Genomic DNA, 17,267 nt, shown 5'->3' with positions numbered 1-17,267 from the left:
GGGAACGCAGCAGGACATGCGACAGGGTACCACGGCTGTGCCCTCCCACACAGGCTGAATTCCTGCCTCGCTGCAGCCTGCAAACCCCTCTGCGTGGGGTGTATGTGCCTTTCTCACCTCCCTCTGGGAGCTCCAGCAGCAGCAGCTGCCTCCTGGTCTGCATCTCCAGACCAGCTGCACTGACTCCGCTCAGGAGCGGAGACAGGCTTTGGAAGAAGAGATGGTGATGAGGTTTGGATCTAAGCTACAGGAGCCTACAGAAGGGCACGATCCTCAAAGGTTGGGGGAGAGGTTGCCAGGGCACCCTTGAGTGTAGAGCTCCTCCTGTTCTAATCTCATCATCCAGGAAAGAAGTGTTCAGCCCTCTAGCTACAGGTAAGACGTGCCAAGGGCAGCTCTTAAACGAAGTCTCATGGACGATGTCAGGGCTCTAAAGTGTCTCAAGCCTCTGAAGAAGCTGGAATTGCAGAGCCTCCCAGGATGGAAAACCCTCTCTGCATTGTCCCTGGGGAGACCTGGAGGGCTCTGCGGTCCTATAGCACCACTCCCTGGAGCTGAAGGGATGGGACGGGCTCTGCAGGCACGGAGGAGCATGGACAGAGGCTGTTCCAAAGGCTGCCTCTCCCTGCTGAGCACTGCCATCTCCAGAGGCAACCTGGTCCCCTCCTGCAGCACCCAAATCCAGAAGATAGGTGCAAAAGTTGGCAGCCAGTGCTCCAAGTGCTAGCCAGGGCCAATCCATCGCCATCTTGCCCTGCCAGGAGGATGGGCTGTGAACTCCTGTAGCTAGAAAGGAGTTATCCTTCCCACAGGGGAAAGGACCCTGAATTCAACCTCATGGGCTGCTCACGGACTCACACCAACACAGCCAGACCCTTCCACGCAGAAGGGTGCTACGCTGCCTCATGCATCTATGCTCTTCATGTTGAAAGGCTCCCCAAGGACACCAGAATAAGTCTCCACACCACCTCCTGCCTCCCAGCCAAACCAGACCACCAGCCAAATGGCCTTTAACCTCTTCGGTGCACACAGAGGCATGACTGCAGCAGCAGCTCCTTCTTGAGGGCTTCAACCAAAAGCTGAGGCCCATAGCCCTGACCAGCACCATCCTGGAGAGAAGGGAGCTAGGGCATACAGCTGTACAGGGCAAACACATGGACATGGCCATCCACAGCGTACAGCAGACTGGCAACCTGCAGAGGAAGAAGCAGGGGCCTTCTGCCCCTTAGAGCTTTGGTCACTGACTGATGGATGGAGAAAAGCCTTTGCTAAGCAGGGCCTAAGAAGGGAAAAAAAAAAACAAGGAAGGAAAGAAGGTCCAGAGAGTCCCTAGGGCTGACATGAGCTGTCAGAAAATAGCATGGAAAAGCACTGCTGATTTATGAGCAGACCTCATCTCATTCTCCAAGTCACCAAAGATCACAGAAGTTGCAGTCCTAACAGGAGATTTATTTTTTTTCTGCAAATCAGACAAATATACCAAGCACACCTACTGCCAAGGAAGGCTCCTGCGTGAGGACCTGCTTTCTGCCCTAACAGGATCCATCATCGCATACTCAGGGGCTAAGAGGGGATTTTCCTCTTACACTGTTGAAACCTGCTCTCCAGCTTGTTCATCCCAAGCTGGCACAGCTGCTCACCCTCAGCAGTGATACACACATCAAAATTAGCCAGGCTCAGCCCCACCTCTGAAGAGAGGGGAAAACAATCCAAGCGCTGGCAGAGGCATGGCTTAGCACACTCACCAACACACCCTGCGTCCTCCACCTGGGGTGGGAGTTAGCAGAAGAGCTCATCTGTCCCTCCCAGCTCATGAGCATTGCTCTCCTTGGTGCTCATAACCCGATTTTAAGTGACAAACTCCACTAACCTGGTATCGCTGCTCCCTCATCGGGTGGGAATTTGGGGCAGTGGCTCTGAGGGACTGCACTACTCTGCCACTGCATCAGCATGCTCAGATATTAGTGAGAAATAAGCTTATAAAAGCCTTATATCTGTTGTTCTTCTGTTCCTCCAAGAGTAAACAGGAGCCTACATATGCAAAACAGGGTGAGGGGTGAACTTCTATAGCCATGACATGTGAAAACTGCAACAGACATAGATTGGCATTCAGGAACTGGCTGGGCTTCCTCCTCCAAAACAAACACTTACTCATGGTAGATTTTACTGAATTATGGTTTAATTTCATAATCTCCTGTTGCTATGTCTGTACAACATTGTACAAAATATAATCAAAAAGAACATTTCAGCCCCACATAAATGTTTGACTGGCTGTCTGAGGATCCAGTGGCTTTGAGTCTTTGATCTATACCCTCCCGTCTTCTAGATGCTGTCATCAAAGTACCTTTGGTGCTCAGACTACAATGCTATACATAGAGTCATCATAACATTTTCGCTTTCCAGTCTCCTTCTCCACTCAGTGATGGAATCCCCCAGCCATGGCAGAAGATCTCTGGTGGTATTTCATATTTCTGGTCAAACATGAAAGATTTTTAACCTCTTTTTGCGTTAGGCAAAAACATTCTAGCGATGTCATGAGGCAGGGGCAGTTATGTTTCAAAGGTGATACTAATGTGGTAGTTTAGGACTGATACATCCTTTTTTACTCGCTATAGTAGCTTTTTTTTAAGTACAGCATTGATCTGCTCACACTAATGCAACTGGTTCTAGATTTCCATTCATTCCCATCAATGCATTTTTACTGTGTGTAGCACTACCCCATGTTAGCCTGGTCTGAGAACTTATCTCTTGCTCAGATAAAACTAGCAGGCAGATACTCTCTTCAACTTAGAGGTTAAGGGAAATAATACACTTAGCTGCTACTGGTAGTGGAATACATGCAGAACTGCTTCTACCAGAATTAGGAAACCTGCTGAGAATTACCTGGAATCTAAAATGATTGCTTTGGATTAGAAAACCACATGCTAAAAGGCCAGCTTCACAGATCTCTGGTGTCAAGAAATATCCTTATTGCAGCCTGACAGCAGGTGAGGGGTGTGGCAGAATGATCTCTCACGCCTGTGTTCGCCATGGAAAATCTCATTTTTGCTAATTATTTTTCCTCTCATCTTCTGTGTTCCTGAAGCTTCTAATCTGTGTTATAAAGGTCTAGTGGAAAGCCATGATCATTACAAAAAGATACACTTCTCCTAAAGCTTTTTTCCCCATTTTGACTACAATGCAGCATCATGTTCAAAATGCAACTACTGGATCTGAAAAATAAAACACTCAGACTACAATGCACATCGGAAAATAAATACGTAGCCTTCGTATAGATCAGTTCTCAATAAAAACCTTCTAATTCACATAGTAGTGCAGAGATGTTCTCAGGAAGGTCGTGCTACAGGGTGGAGTCTGAAAATAAGAGAAAGAGAGAAGTACCTCAATATGGGAATGAGGGAGATGATAGTCTGTAAGGTACACTGTAAGGGGGACCTGAAATGTTATGGGGCCAAAAAGACCAATGTCTGCAAAAAGATTACAGGGATTTAACTGACCCATTTCTCCACTCATATAATCCCACTGAGGTATTCCAAATTGCATTAAAAGGAAAATATTTTGTGGAATCACAGAATCATAGAATCGTTTTGGTTGGAAAGGACCTTTAAGATCATCGAGTCCAACCATTAACCTAACACTACCAAGCCCACCGCTAACCCATGTCCCTCAGCACCACATCTACACGGCTTTTAAATCCTTCCAGGGATGGGTACTCCACCACTGCCCTGGGCAGCCTGTTCCAGTGCTTGACAACCCTTCCAGTGAAGAAATTTTTCCCGTTATCCAATCTAAACCTCCCCTGGCACAACTTGAGGCCGTTTCCTCTCATCCTATCACTTGTTACCTGGGAGAAGAGACTAAAGTAAAGGATATTTCATAATGAAGTAAGTAAAACTGCTAACAATATTTAGCCATAAGTATATCCACCATGAGTCTATCCTCAGTCAACTACACTGATTCTCCATTCACATCAGGATCCCCAATGACCCTATTTAACTTATACTACGTCCCCGTCTTTCCTCGCTTCTCATTGCTTTTGGCCACCTAACACCAGCTTTTTCCTCACTGCTTCACCTAACCTTGCACATCTTGCAGGATCTATTCTGCAGCTCCTGCACTGTAGAAAATTCTAACCTAGATATTATCTTATTACATGAAGATGGGATATTTCTTTCTAATTTGCTCAAGGTCATCCAAAACCTCTGGCTCATGTAGAAATCAAGTGTTTTTCTCATATCTTCCTTTTCATTTCTATTTCTGTTTCATACTTGGTCACTAGTAGGTTAATTAAAAATTCAATACAGCAGCCCAAATATATACTGCCTTATAGGAGATTGCTCTTGTCAGTAAATAAGGCTGTAATGGCTACCATTTTTAAGGCACCTTGACACCAACGACATATCTTGACATCACACGATGAAAGAAGAGAAGCATTAAAGATTGTTACCTTTAATAGTGAGGAAGGCTTTGGTGAATGCACGGCCCAGTTCATTGGTGGCTTCTACCATGTATTCTCCTTCATCATGTTTGGTGACACCTAAGACGACCAGGGAGCAGACACCAAAGTCGTTTGTGCAAAAATAGGTAGGATCACTGGAGAGGTCTCTACTGTCCTTGTACCAGGTGATCTTTGGAGCTGGATGGCCTCCAACAGCACAGCTCATGTGGCACTCACTCCCAGTAGTCACCACATGAGGCTTCAATGGCACGAGGAATCTCGGGGGCTGGTTTTGATTAACTCCCCTGTATTTCTGTGGTCTGACTTGAAATTCAGCTGTAAAAAAAAAAAAACAGCAATATACAAACACACACTGAGATATTGCTTCACAGCAAAAGAAGTCAGGGTTTAAAGGACCAGGTTTCAATTGTGACACTTGGTTGTGCAGGATGTCTGGAATTCTATGGATTGTACTCTGTGTTTCTTCTCAAATCAGTCAGAATTTAACTTTGAAGTCAGAAACTTTGGTTTCTGCAAAACATAAGCCTTAGATTTTGCTGGGAATTAATTTTGTGGTGAATTACATGATATAATGGCTGGAAATAAAGGGTCTGTCTGCACAATGTCCGTGCAGAAAGGACAAGCCTTCACTGCCAAACCGGAATTTCTTAGTGTATCTCTATGCATTATTGTTCTGGGCAACTAAATGTTCACAGGAGGGGAGACCCATTTCAGGATGGTGTGTTAGAAACAATAGAAGAAACAAAACATGACAACACACAGATGTTTGTAAATGTTTGTAAAAGCTCTTTACCCTTTGTTTTTTTAATACTCCAAGGCTTCACAGTTTCAGACGGACCACTGGCTCCCAAGCTATTTTTTGCCAGAACCCTAAAGTAGTAGTCCCGGCCTGGGATCAGTTTGGTGAATGTGAACTTGTTGGTGTAGATCAGGTCACCCACCACGTGCCACAAGCCCTTTCGTGATTCACATTTCAGGACTGTGTAGTAGAGATCTCTCTCCCATTTCTCAGATGCTGATGGCTCCCAGATTACTGTCACTGTATTTGGCACGTTCTCTTCCAATCGAATAGGTCCAGGTGATTGTGGGATATCTGTCAGATGAAGGCAAATAATAACAGAGATGTAGGGAAAGCAGCACAGTACAGAACCCTAAAAACCTTGAGGCCATTCTATGTCTGGGGGCTGAGTAAACATCCTGGTCATTAGAAAGGACAAAATTTGATTCCTTCTCCAGTCACACAAACTCATTTGCTATTAACTGAACTTCTGCTGCATTACATCTGCATTGCTGGGCCTCCTCCCCTTATAGGGAGGATGTGAGGGCTGGTACAGCTAAACTTTTTTGCCTTTTAGTGAGACAGCATATGGAGTTGTAGCTATGACTAAATGTCCTACAGCCTGCTGCTGACTAACCTTAGACCACCACAAAGAGCATGAACTGCTCTCCTGGGGTTTGTACCATCAAGAAAGATGTTGAGGTGTTGGAGCGAGTCCAGAGGAGGGCGACCAAGCTGGTGAAGGGTCTGGAGGGTCTGACCTACGAGGAACGGCTGAGGGAGCTGGGGGTGTTTAGCCTGGAGAAGAGGAGGCTCAGAGGTGACCTTAGTGCAGTCTACAACTACCTGAAGGGAGGTTGTAGTGAAGTGGGAGTCGGCCTCTTCTCCCGGGCAACCAGCGATAGGACAAGAGGACACAGCCTCAAGCTTTGCCAGGGGAGGGTCAGGTTGGACATTAGGAGAATTTCTTCTCAGCAAGGGTCATTAGCCATTGGAAGGGGCTGCCCAGGGAGGTGGTGGAGTCACCATCTCTGGAGGGGTTTAAGAAAAGACTGGACATGGCACTTAGTGCCATGGTCTAGTTGACAGGGTGGTGTCAGGGCAACGGTTGGACTCAATGATCCCAGAGGTCTCTTCCAACCTGACTGATTCTGTGATTCTGTGATCTGTGTGACCTTGCCTTTTTAAGCAGAGTCACTCTGGAAGCCGGGTGTAATTTTAATCAGTAGATTGCTCTGTCCTGCAGACACGGCCAAATGACACCACAAAGTGGCCAGACTGAGTCTCATGGAAAATTGTACTCTAGTTCTCCCTGTGCCTGCACAGCTTAACTGCAGCAGAGCTCACCATGCTGAACACAGTTCGCTGCCTACTGCCTATTCGCAGTAAATCTGTAAGTGTGTATTGTAGTGAGGGAGTTACCTGTAACTTGAACTTGAAAGCTGAATGTTTGTCTTTTTCCTAACCCATTCTGAACCTCAACAGTGTAGTTGCCACTGTCAGCATACTCAGCTGCTCCAATCAGCAGCTGGGTGGTACCATCTTCGGTGTTTATTGTAGCCCGGTTTGGAAGAGAAAGCCCATCCTTTAACCAGGTCACCACTGGATCTGGAGACGCCTGTAAATAGCGTTAAAAATAAATAAATATTTATTAAAAATAAATGACAATACGAGTTATAGCCCACTTGTTTTGCCTCCAGATTGCCTCTTTACATCTTTAGTTTCATTATCTTGTCCCAAATGTATACCTAGATGATACTGTAAAGTAATATTCAGAAATATGGATCCAAGACGGATCTAAGAGCCATGGATAAAGGGCTGCTCTAAAGTTTCTTTGTAACTTTTCTCTTTCTCTGTGTCTTTTAAGAATGCTGTTTTAGTAAGGTGTTCAGGTTAACTTTATCAAACAGGGTGTGCTAGATCAACAGATGACATCAGTAGTTAATATTGTCTACTTCTAAAAAGATCTGCTGGTTTTAGAAAGAGAAACGTCCTCAGAGTCTTTATTTCCATTGTGCCATCTTCAGTCTCTGTTCTCCAAGAGATTAGGAGAAAGGCCAGCGCATACACACACTTTGCCTTCATCATCCTCTTCTCGATATCCCAGACTTTACCTGTGTTGTTCCAAGCTTACGTCAAAGCACACAGGATTTCTGTCAGTGCATGCCTACTTCTCAAGTCATATAGCTTAATAAGACAAACACAGTCAAGAAGATATTTATTTTTAAACTCTAAGTATGACAGATTAGTACCAGATGGTGATAATATTGATATGGTTGGATGGACAACATTGTGCCTTGTTTGCAGAGGTTAATGAATGACTGTAATCTCATAAAACACTAATGCCAAGAGTGACAGCTGAATTCTTGTTCATGTTTTCCTCATATACACAGTATACACAGCACAGGCAGGTTAAAGGATTTGCCCAGTCTTGGAAACAAAATTCCATGCCAAGACAAGAGTAGCTCAGTTTTCATGTCTACTATTGACAACAACATAAAAACAGATGAGGAATTCTTACAAACACATTTGAATACTTACTTCAAAGGGAATATTCACTCGGATGGTATTTCCTGCTTTTATAAGCAGGAAGCTTTTCACTGTGTCATCTATTAGTAACCTGGGAGAAACTGGAAAAGACAGTGATTACAATAAAAAGTTGAATATTAGTACAGAGTCACTGGCTGACAAACTCATATGCATGTGTTCGATACTCCTAATGCCTTCCCAACAGCTAGCCTGCAGGCTGTGGATAAACTCAGAGTGGTACCGTGGAAAAAAAGCTCCTCAATTTAGTAAGATTCAAATGTTATTACTATTTATTTATCACTAAGACTAAACAAGGGGAAATGATGTAAAAATACATTCACAAGAAGGTTTGTATACATGTGATGTCTCAGTCAAGATGTTTGTATACATGTGATGTCTTCACCAAGCTGGGGAAGGGTCTGGAGGGTCTGACCTACGAGGAACGGCTGAGGGAGCTGGGGGTGTTTAGCCTGGAGAAGAGGAGGCTCAGAGGTGACCTTAGTGCAGTCTACAACTACCTGAAGGGAGGTTGTAGTGAAGTGGGAGTCGGCCTCTTCTCCCAGGCAACTAGCGATAGGACAAGAGGACACAGCCTGAAGCTTCGCCAGGGGAGGGTCAGGTTGGACATTAGGAAGCATTTCTTCTCAGCAAGGGTCATTAGCCATTGGAAGGGGCTGCCCAGGGAGGTGGTGGAGTCACCATCTCTGGAGGGGTTTAAGAAAAGACTGGACATGGCACTTAGTGCCCTGGTCTAGTTGCCATGGTGGTGTCAGGGCAACGGTTGGACTCAATGATCCCAGAGGGCTCTTCCAACCTGGTTGATTCTGTGATTCTGTGAATCACGGAGAAATTGGCTCTTTGACACACTTTACCTCATCACATGGGTGATCTTCTGTTTAAAATGACATATGGGGAAAAGGAAATCGCAATGGACCCTTATGAAATACACGTTCAGTACAGAGTACAGAACACCCTCAGGAAATCGGCCTGAGTCTATTAAAAATAATCTTTTTTCAGTATTTAAGATATTTTTTCTTTTTTTTTCTCTTTTCATCAATATAATACGTTATTATATTTAGCATTTTTCTAAACATGCCAAATACAATTGCGCTAAATTGTATTTAGTATTTCCAGTTCAGAAATGGAAAAACTGCTTCCCAGATAGACTTAAATATTTATTAGTTTACTGACTTATTATAAAAGGATTCTCCAGGCATAGGCCAAAAGTAGACATTTTCACTTAGGACCCAAGTTAAGGAAGATGAATCCCGCACAGAATTATCTCTTACTTCTGTAGTTCTGCAACATTCCCAAACAGAAGGAAAAAAAGCTAGAGCTACAGATTGTAAATAAAGATGAAAAAGTGAAAAAAGTGCATTCATACTAGAAAATTGAAAAGGAAAACAACGTTTACAAATGCTAACATAACAAATGTGATTTAAGAGAACGAAACAAAATGTTTAATTCCAAAAGACTGTAGAAAACTAGACTGAAAATTCTATTATTCCATCAAAAAAGCATGGGTAGGCATAAAGCATGTATGGTTTCTGTCTGGTGATCATGACTGTGGTATAGCTCCACGAGTTTTGAGCGTTCTTTTATCATCATGAGTCTTTAACATGAGCTGAACACTGTGCATTGTACATTTATTATCAGTTAAATCTTCAGAATTTCCTGATGAGGTGATCAAGGCTCTCTGGAGCCTGCCAGAGTTCAAGGAGCATCTGGACGATGCTCTTAGTCATATATGGTTTAGTTTTAGGCTGTCCTGCGAGGAGCAGGGAGTTGGACTTGATGATCCTTATGAGTTCCTTCCAACTTGAGATATTCTATGATTCTAGGAAATAAGACCAGAGGAGCAATGCAGTATTTGTCCTTCTGCTACAGTCTAGGACTTTAAAGGAGCTCGTCACAGTGACCTATAGCGCTTGCCTGCATCCTGTTACCTATAGAATGACCTCGTTCATTCTGAAAGCAGCCCACTTTGACTTACCTACAGGCGGAGGGGCTTCAATGTAAGCTTCAAGCTCCGCGGCTTCTCCTGGGCCACTGTCATTGAGGGCTCTCACGCGTAGGAAGTACATCTCCTCAGCTTGGAGGCCTTTAACTGTGTAAGTGGTCACCGCTATGGGAAGAGCATTGCATTTGGTCCAGTTGAGGTTGTTAGAAGACCTCATCTCCACCTCATAGCCTTTCACATGACTCCCGTCTTTTGCTTCAGGTCTGTTCCATGTCAAGGTGACACTACTGCTGTCACTGCTGCTCACTTTAAGGTCCTGCACTTGACCTGGAGGTTCTGAAAAGAGAGATCTTATTTGAACTATTTTTCTAGGATTTCTGTCCCCTCTTTTCAGTTACTTCCTGAGATCCCAAACATTCTTGCAGTGCACTGGATATCCACCCTGCTGTCTTGCCTCCACCTTGTCCCGGTTCTTCAAAGCTGGATCCAGGTACCTGCTCCTACCAGCCACGCAGTACAATCTACAACACTCCTGAAATGGTCTGCAACCCACCCTGAATACCTCTCCACACTGCACATAACTCCCCCAGGGGAGTCTGCCACGCCTTGACTTAGACATCACACAGGAAATCTTGCCATTCCTTCCTCATGCTGACAGTGGATTGTCAACTGTAAAACATTCCCCAATTACTTGATCTTTGTCTTCACATACTTTTACACAGCATTTGAAAACATCGCCTCTCCACTAACATCCCCAGTCTACATTCAGCTTTACGTGCCCCCAGGCCAGAAGGATGGGGGGCAGCGCACTTACTCGTGGAATCCCGCGCAGTGACAGCCTGTGAGGGTTCACTGGCATCTCCTACGCCAGCAGCATTGACAGCTGCCACACGGAATTCATACTGAAGACCTTTCTTGAGACTGGTCATTTTCAGCTTCTTGTCTGCAGAAAGAAAAGGAGCGTGTTGGCTCAGGTGAGCTGTTCCCAAACAGGAAAGGGTGAGACAACAATGTTTTACTTTACTCCACATAGAACTGTGGACTGAATAACTCTCAGGAGCCATGTATAAATGCTGTCACTGATTCCCCTGCCCTTCCCTGTCCAAGTGCATGTGTACTTCTGGGACATGTTCATTGTATTCCCTTCCAAATCACACAATTTGAGAACTATTAAGTTAGAGAAAGGATAAATACTGCTTTTCCTCATGGGATAATCCTAAACTCTTCTATCTCAGATAAGAAATCCTAGCTTGCAACTGATAGATAATTGATAGCTATAGTCAAAACACATTTTGGAGCTCATACACATCACTTGGGCTTCTTTATCTTCCTTGTATTTATAAATTCTTGTCTGCCAAGTTCCTAGCATGAGGACTAAGGACAGTAGTTTTGCATGCAAAGACTTTAGTTCCAGAAACTGAGGACCTCATGTCCCAGGATGCAGCAGTGAGCTTCTTTGCACTCTTCTCCAGCCATATGCTTGCACACAATCTAGAAAAAAATCATCACCCTCCTCCCAGGCACGCAGCTGTACATGAAACCAAGGCCTGGCTTTGCTATGGCAGAGCTGTGTAACCGTACTTGTGAAAAAAACTTACTTGTGAAAAACCATGTACACTAGAGCTGTGAAAGACAAGAAGGTAAAACTTCAGACAGGGGTAATATGGTTGTGATGGGGACAGTCAGCAGCTCAAGAATTCAAGAGGAAAAACACTGATGTAAAAAAGTATAAGATCCTAAGCAGAAAGCAAGGAGTTAGAAGGCAGCAACTCCATAAAGGTCAGCGTGTTACCTCCTGCACTGACCTGACCTTTCTGTCTTTTTCAAGTCTTCCAGTCTGTTCCAGGATTTAAGCTACCTACCTGCTATAGGCACACTGTTAACTGGCAGCCAGATCGTGGTACCCTTCTTGCGTTTTTGAACGATGTATCCCACAATTTGGGAACTGCCAGTTTTACGAGGTGCTTTCCAGGATATTGTGATGGCGTCTCTGCTGGCACTGATAATCTCAGGGGGATCTGGAGCACCAGGTGTAGCTAGAAAGAGATTAGTCTTTCATTATTAGCAGGTATATTTTTATTGCAATATAAGAAAGTATTCTGCATCATTTCTTCTTCCAGTTTCCCCAAGGTGTTCATACAGATGTGTTTTGAAAACTTGACTAAGACCTGAAGCTGAGTATCCTATTCTCCATACAAATAGGATCCAGCATGGACCTCTGTTCCTGAATTTTGTTTTCATGAATGACCTGCTGTCATCACAACTGACAATTCCACCGCCAGCCTACGGAGTGAGGGATGTCCATTCTTACATGGTAGGAAAAGTCAGCGTTATTCTCGCTTTTGATGACAGAAACTGGAAACGGAATGGATTTTCTTAGCCCTTTGCTAAAGCAATCAAAGTACAGGGTTTCTCATAATCATGGGAAGGAGGATGTAGAAGGAAGAAAATTGGAAATAGAATAGAGCATTGCTTTCTCTCTAGTACTACATTCATGCTCATGGCAAAACTGTTTTAGTATTTAAACTCACTGAAGGACAAAGAATAGAATTCAGTGTTTGGAAATCAGGGGAATGAAGTGGTCATACTGAAAAATGCTGCACATACGGAGACACTCCTTTGCCTATGGAGTTAAGAAAAGGCCTCACATGTTCTCTTTGTAGCCATCCTGGGAAAAATTTTCTCTGATCTTGATGCATATTGCATTTCCCCCATGAAACTTGCTTTCCAATTCAGAGTGGAGCATAACTGAGAACTTAACGCCATCTCACTCAGCATCATCAAAGCCTACGATAAACTTCTCAATGTACAATCTCCACAGATTTGTGGAGACTTCACAGCTGTGATTCAAGTTGAGATCTGTAGCAACACCCAAAATGCACTGAGTTTTCTTTGATGTCAGCTTTGATAATGAATTCCCCAGATGGCTGTCAAACACAATTACGAACAGTTCTCCCTTACCTTTACTGACAGCCTTCACTTCATCTGATTCCAGTGCATCGCTGGTTCCCTCGGCACTCACAGCTCTCACCCTGAAGTAGTAGCTCATGTCTTGTTCCACTTTGTTAGTAGTGAAGGTAGTACAGCTCCTGGGGGTTTCTCCCAAAGTCACCCAGTCATTCTTGCCTACCTGCAGACTCTCAACAATGTATCTTTGCACTGGTTTGCCCCCATCATCCTTTGGGGGCTTCCACTGAATGGTGATGTCGTTTGCAGAGCTTTCTACAATTTTGATGGGTCCTGCAGGTGGCTGTGGCTTGTCTGAAAAGGTGAACACAGAGACACTATGAGTTGGCTCCAGACCCACACGTGCTCCTGGGTTTGGAGCACACACTCTTGCTCACCAGTTGGGAGACTCAGTTTCTGATGGAATACATGCATAGTTGCAGAATGAGGGCTGGGCACTTGAATTGCCTCTTCAAAACTTACACTTTTCTAACTTTTGATAAGTGTGGGGAAAGCCAGGCCCTTCCTCCATGGAGTAATTGTTCTCATAAGCACTGCACCAATTCAGCTTGCTTGTAAGAATGAACACCATTTCTGGTCTTCCAAAAGAGCACAGCCATTTATGACAGGGCTGAATTTGGCCTTGATAATCTATTTCAGATTTGCCTGTTGCGCTTAGTCCCATCTCCCACAGCCACGCCACATTCAAAACCTAGCTGCTGAGGCCGTGCAAAACCAAACTAGATTTGTGTCACCTTGTACTAAAGGGCAAGAAACATGTCAGCAATCTTTGCCTGTACCCTGATTTAGTGGAAAATTACACAGTCTTGTTCGTCTTGCAATACCAAGTAGCTCTAAATAAGATTGTCACCAGTGTTGACGGGTTCCCTTCTTAAGCTTTACAATGAGAGCCACAGTGGATGTTATGGGGCTCTTACCTATTACCATAAGCTTTAAGTTGATCTCCAGGACGCCACTGTCATTCTTCAGCCTGACTTTGTAATCCCCACAGTCCTTTCTCTCACAGCTGGTGATGGACAGCATGGTATAGGTCTCTGTTTTATCAACACGAATCCTTGCGTCATCTACTAGCTCCATTCTGTCCTTCAGCCACATTGCTCCGACTGGCAGCCGGCCCTCAAAAGGGATCTTGATCTTAACGTTCTGCCCTGCCTTGGCCACAGTAGGAATACTTGTTAAGTTTTGGAGGAGAACTTTGTCAACCTGTGGAGGATCTAAGCAGATGATACAAGGTCATTAAAACCTGCAATTCAAAGAGGATAAAGCTCACCTTGGAGGGAAGGGCTTCCTCATGATGCTGTCAATAATGTTTAGAAGCTCACAACATTTGGACCTTCACTTCAGTTGCATGCTCAGTGCTTCACATACATACATGTACTTTGCTACAGGATAATTATCACAAAGTATTTGTGGTGTCATACCGTCCTTTTCACTGGAGCAAACTTCTCATAGGCAATACACTAAACACAAGAATGAAGAATCTAGTCTGATAAAGTGCTATGTGCACCCCAAAAACCTTTGAGTTAATAATATAAGCCATACAGGAAGGTTCCCTGGTTAAATTTGCAAATACAAAATGCACCAACCTGTACAAAAATCTCCCATTTACACGGTAATTCTTTATAATAAAGTTGTCTCAATAACCAACTATAGGTCTCTGAGAAAACATATTACGTTTCAAGCACATCAAGGCTAGCATGCTGCATTAGTAGTTTGAATAGACTCACCTTCAACAAAAATTGAAGCCTCAGTTTTTACATCTCCACCTTCAAACCTGTATTTCCCAGCATGAATATCTTCCACTTTGGTAATAATTAGTTTGTGGACTAGACCTTCCTTTTCAAGAAGGACTCCCTCCATGCTTGTTAACTACAAGGTAAAGCACAGAGACTCATTCTTAAAAATAAAGGGAAAAAAAAGGGCCATCCAAACTTAAAGTGGACAAGAACTTGAAATGTAATTGAAAAGACTTACAAATGACACACATTACAATAATATTCTGGGTTTACTCATCTGGTAAAGGTGCATATAAGCATTACCAACATACTCACCACAGAGACTTGATTGAAAGTCCATTAAAATAAATTTTAGTAAAATCCCCAAGCTCTCTTTTGCTATTCTTAATGACAAAAACTTTGGCCCATGCTTGAGTATGACACCTCAGAACTCCTACAGTATCATCTGGATCCCACAATTGGAATTGCTCTTCAGTGTTGGTTTGGAACATAGAATACAATGTCTATGCTTGACCCTAAGCACTAATTTGAAAGAGCACTCTTCGCGTTATGTCTGCCTGAAGGATCCTTTGAAGACTCTCCCTTGTTTTTTGCACATTTGTCTCATTCACCAAGGAAAAGAAAAAGGATTGCACTGCAAGGAAGAGACCCACACCATCTCCACCCATGAAAAAGAAAGGAAAACACAAAGCCTCTTGTTGTCAGCAAGAATGGAAATGCCTTGCAGCGGTAAAGGGGAGAAATCTTGCTGGGTTTCTATCAGGAATTTTATTATCAACAGGCTCCTGCAGAACACTTCCAGGGCCATACTCAGCCTACAGAAAGATTGGCAGAGGGAAGGACACCTTGACACAACACTTGATAAGAGGTAGAGCCAGAAAGCAGAGCATTGCTAACCGAAGAAAACAGTAGCTAGAGGACACCTACCTTTAATCCATCCTTAAACCAGGTTCCTGCCACGTCATGTCTACTGACAGTGCAAGACAGCTCCGCTGGTTCCCCTTTCACGACGCTGATATCAAGTAAGCGTTTGTTGAGACGACAGCGTGGCACTGACCATTCAGAAAAGAAAACATTGAAAAGATGTTAACTCTGTGTTACACTAACAGAGAGAAACGTATAGATGAAAATGCATGGGCACGTGAGGAGAAAAGAGCTTTTTAACAAATACGTCCTGTAGTCGTGACAGGCTTTTGTACCACAACACCGGGGGCCAGCTGGCACAAACTCACTGCACAGAAAGGACGCGCCAGCTGGCCTGCATGCAATATAGTCCTAACATCAACCTAATGGGCAATGGATTCATCACAAATCGCATTATCCATCTACAGATTCGCTATTTTAAGTTTATACTAATTGTCTTGGCTCCCTCTACAGCCAGTGGGAAAAAACAGGCTACTCCAGGATATGGATGTACCACTACATCTTTCTTTTCCTCTGCGTTGACCAGATATGGGCAGATACGGGGCTGCCCAACCACTTCCCCCTAAACAGTCACACTATTCTCTACCCCCTGTATTCCTCTTTGCCTTCCCATGTACTTCTCCATTAACATCCTCATCCCCCCTCTAATAAACATCCCACCGCCTTCCCCATTAACTCCAGCTTTGTTGCTTCTACTTCCTTATTTATATTTATGTTTTGTTTGCCTTGAAAATTTCTAACTTGTCAGTAACTCCACTAGGTGAATATTTGCCTTCAGTTATTCATATGAAGTTTCTCATTTCTACTTTTTTCACATTATCATCTTGCTGGTTGAGCCACTGGCCTTAGTCACATGGCTGCATACACATTACTCGCCTTTTACTATATGCAACACCTTCTTATTTCTGATGTTACAAGAGAAAAGAGCTCTTTACATTAGGCCCAATGTGCATATGAATCCAGTATAAGCAGGCACAGATTTGTTCCCAGAACTTGGAAAAACACAGATCTTTGCACTAGATGTTAGACCAAATAAATGAAACAATAAGTTTTAAATTGGAACAATATCAAAGAAACATGATGTGCTGGTTTGGGCTGGGATAGAGTTAATTTTCTTCACTGTAGTTTGTATGGGGCTGTGATTCGGATTTGTGCTGAAAACAGTGTTGATAACCCAGAGATGTTTTAGCTCCTGCCAAGCAGGGCTTACACAGCGTCAAGGCCTTTTCTGCTCCTCACACCACCCCACCAGCGAGCAGGCTGGGGGTGCAAAGGGGTTGGAAGGTGACACAGCCAGGACAGCTGACCCCAACCGACCCAAGGGATATTCCAGACCATATGACATCACGCTCAGCATATAAAGCTGGGGGAAGAAGGACGGAAGGGGGGACATTTGGAGTGATGGTGTTTGTCTTCCCAAGTCACCGTTACGCGTGATGGAGCCCCGCTTTCCTGGAGATGGCTGAACACCTGCCTGCCCAGGGGAAGTGTGAATGAATTCCTTGTTGTGCTTTGCCTGTGTGCAGCTTTTGCTTTACCTATTAAAGTGTCTTTATCTCAACCCATGAGTTTTCTCACTTCTACTCTTCCGATTCTCTCCCCCATCCTGCTGCGTGGGGAGTGAGTGAGCAGCTGTGTGGTGCTTAGTTGCCAGCTGGGGTTAAACCACGACACCTGGTATGTTTATGAACTGAAGCCTGTTCCACGCGGATCTGAATCATTTATTTGAATGAACAGATGATACCTGGTTTAGATAATTTAAACAAAGATCATTTCAACTTTTAAGGCAGTTTGATCTGAGCGAATTGTGTAAGGTCAAACAGCAAATCAGTGGTAAAATTGGGAATGGAACATGGTATAACCAAATTTCTACATATAGCTACATTTGTCTAAACCATAAGATTCAATTTCTCT

General features: G+C 43.9%; 1 protein-coding gene across 3 annotated transcripts in view; it reads right to left on the bottom strand.

The window, feature by feature from the left end:
* Positions 1 to 2,157: 2,157 nt before the first annotated feature.
* IGFN1 (immunoglobulin like and fibronectin type III domain containing 1) overlaps positions 2,158 to 17,267 on the bottom strand; it is a 41,622-nt gene continuing 26,512 nt past the window's right edge. For all 3 annotated transcript variants that reach the window (XM_068419080.1, XM_068419081.1, XM_068419079.1), the window contains 12 exons: positions 15,357 to 15,481; positions 14,421 to 14,562; positions 13,611 to 13,907; positions 12,688 to 12,987; positions 11,589 to 11,762; positions 10,541 to 10,669; positions 9,760 to 10,062; positions 7,779 to 7,867; positions 6,660 to 6,855; positions 5,253 to 5,552; positions 4,448 to 4,774; positions 2,158 to 3,354 (listed from right to left, as the gene is read on the bottom strand). In XM_068419080.1, the coding sequence (XP_068275181.1) occupies positions 3,341 to 3,354; positions 4,448 to 4,774; positions 5,253 to 5,552; positions 6,660 to 6,855; positions 7,779 to 7,867; positions 9,760 to 10,062; positions 10,541 to 10,669; positions 11,589 to 11,762; positions 12,688 to 12,987; positions 13,611 to 13,907; positions 14,421 to 14,562; positions 15,357 to 15,481 (2,396 nt within the window). In that variant the 3' untranslated portion in view covers positions 2,158 to 3,340. The remainder of the gene's footprint in view (positions 3,355 to 4,447; positions 4,775 to 5,252; positions 5,553 to 6,659; positions 6,856 to 7,778; positions 7,868 to 9,759; positions 10,063 to 10,540; positions 10,670 to 11,588; positions 11,763 to 12,687; positions 12,988 to 13,610; positions 13,908 to 14,420; positions 14,563 to 15,356; positions 15,482 to 17,267) is intronic.

Source organism: Nyctibius grandis, chromosome 27 (assembly GCF_013368605.1).
Source record: "Nyctibius grandis isolate bNycGra1 chromosome 27, bNycGra1.pri, whole genome shotgun sequence".
In the NCBI taxonomy this organism is placed as follows: domain Eukaryota; kingdom Metazoa; phylum Chordata; class Aves; order Nyctibiiformes; family Nyctibiidae; genus Nyctibius; species Nyctibius grandis.
The sequence above is the reverse complement of the archived record's forward strand: the minus strand, read 5'-3'. Positions and strand labels throughout refer to the sequence as shown.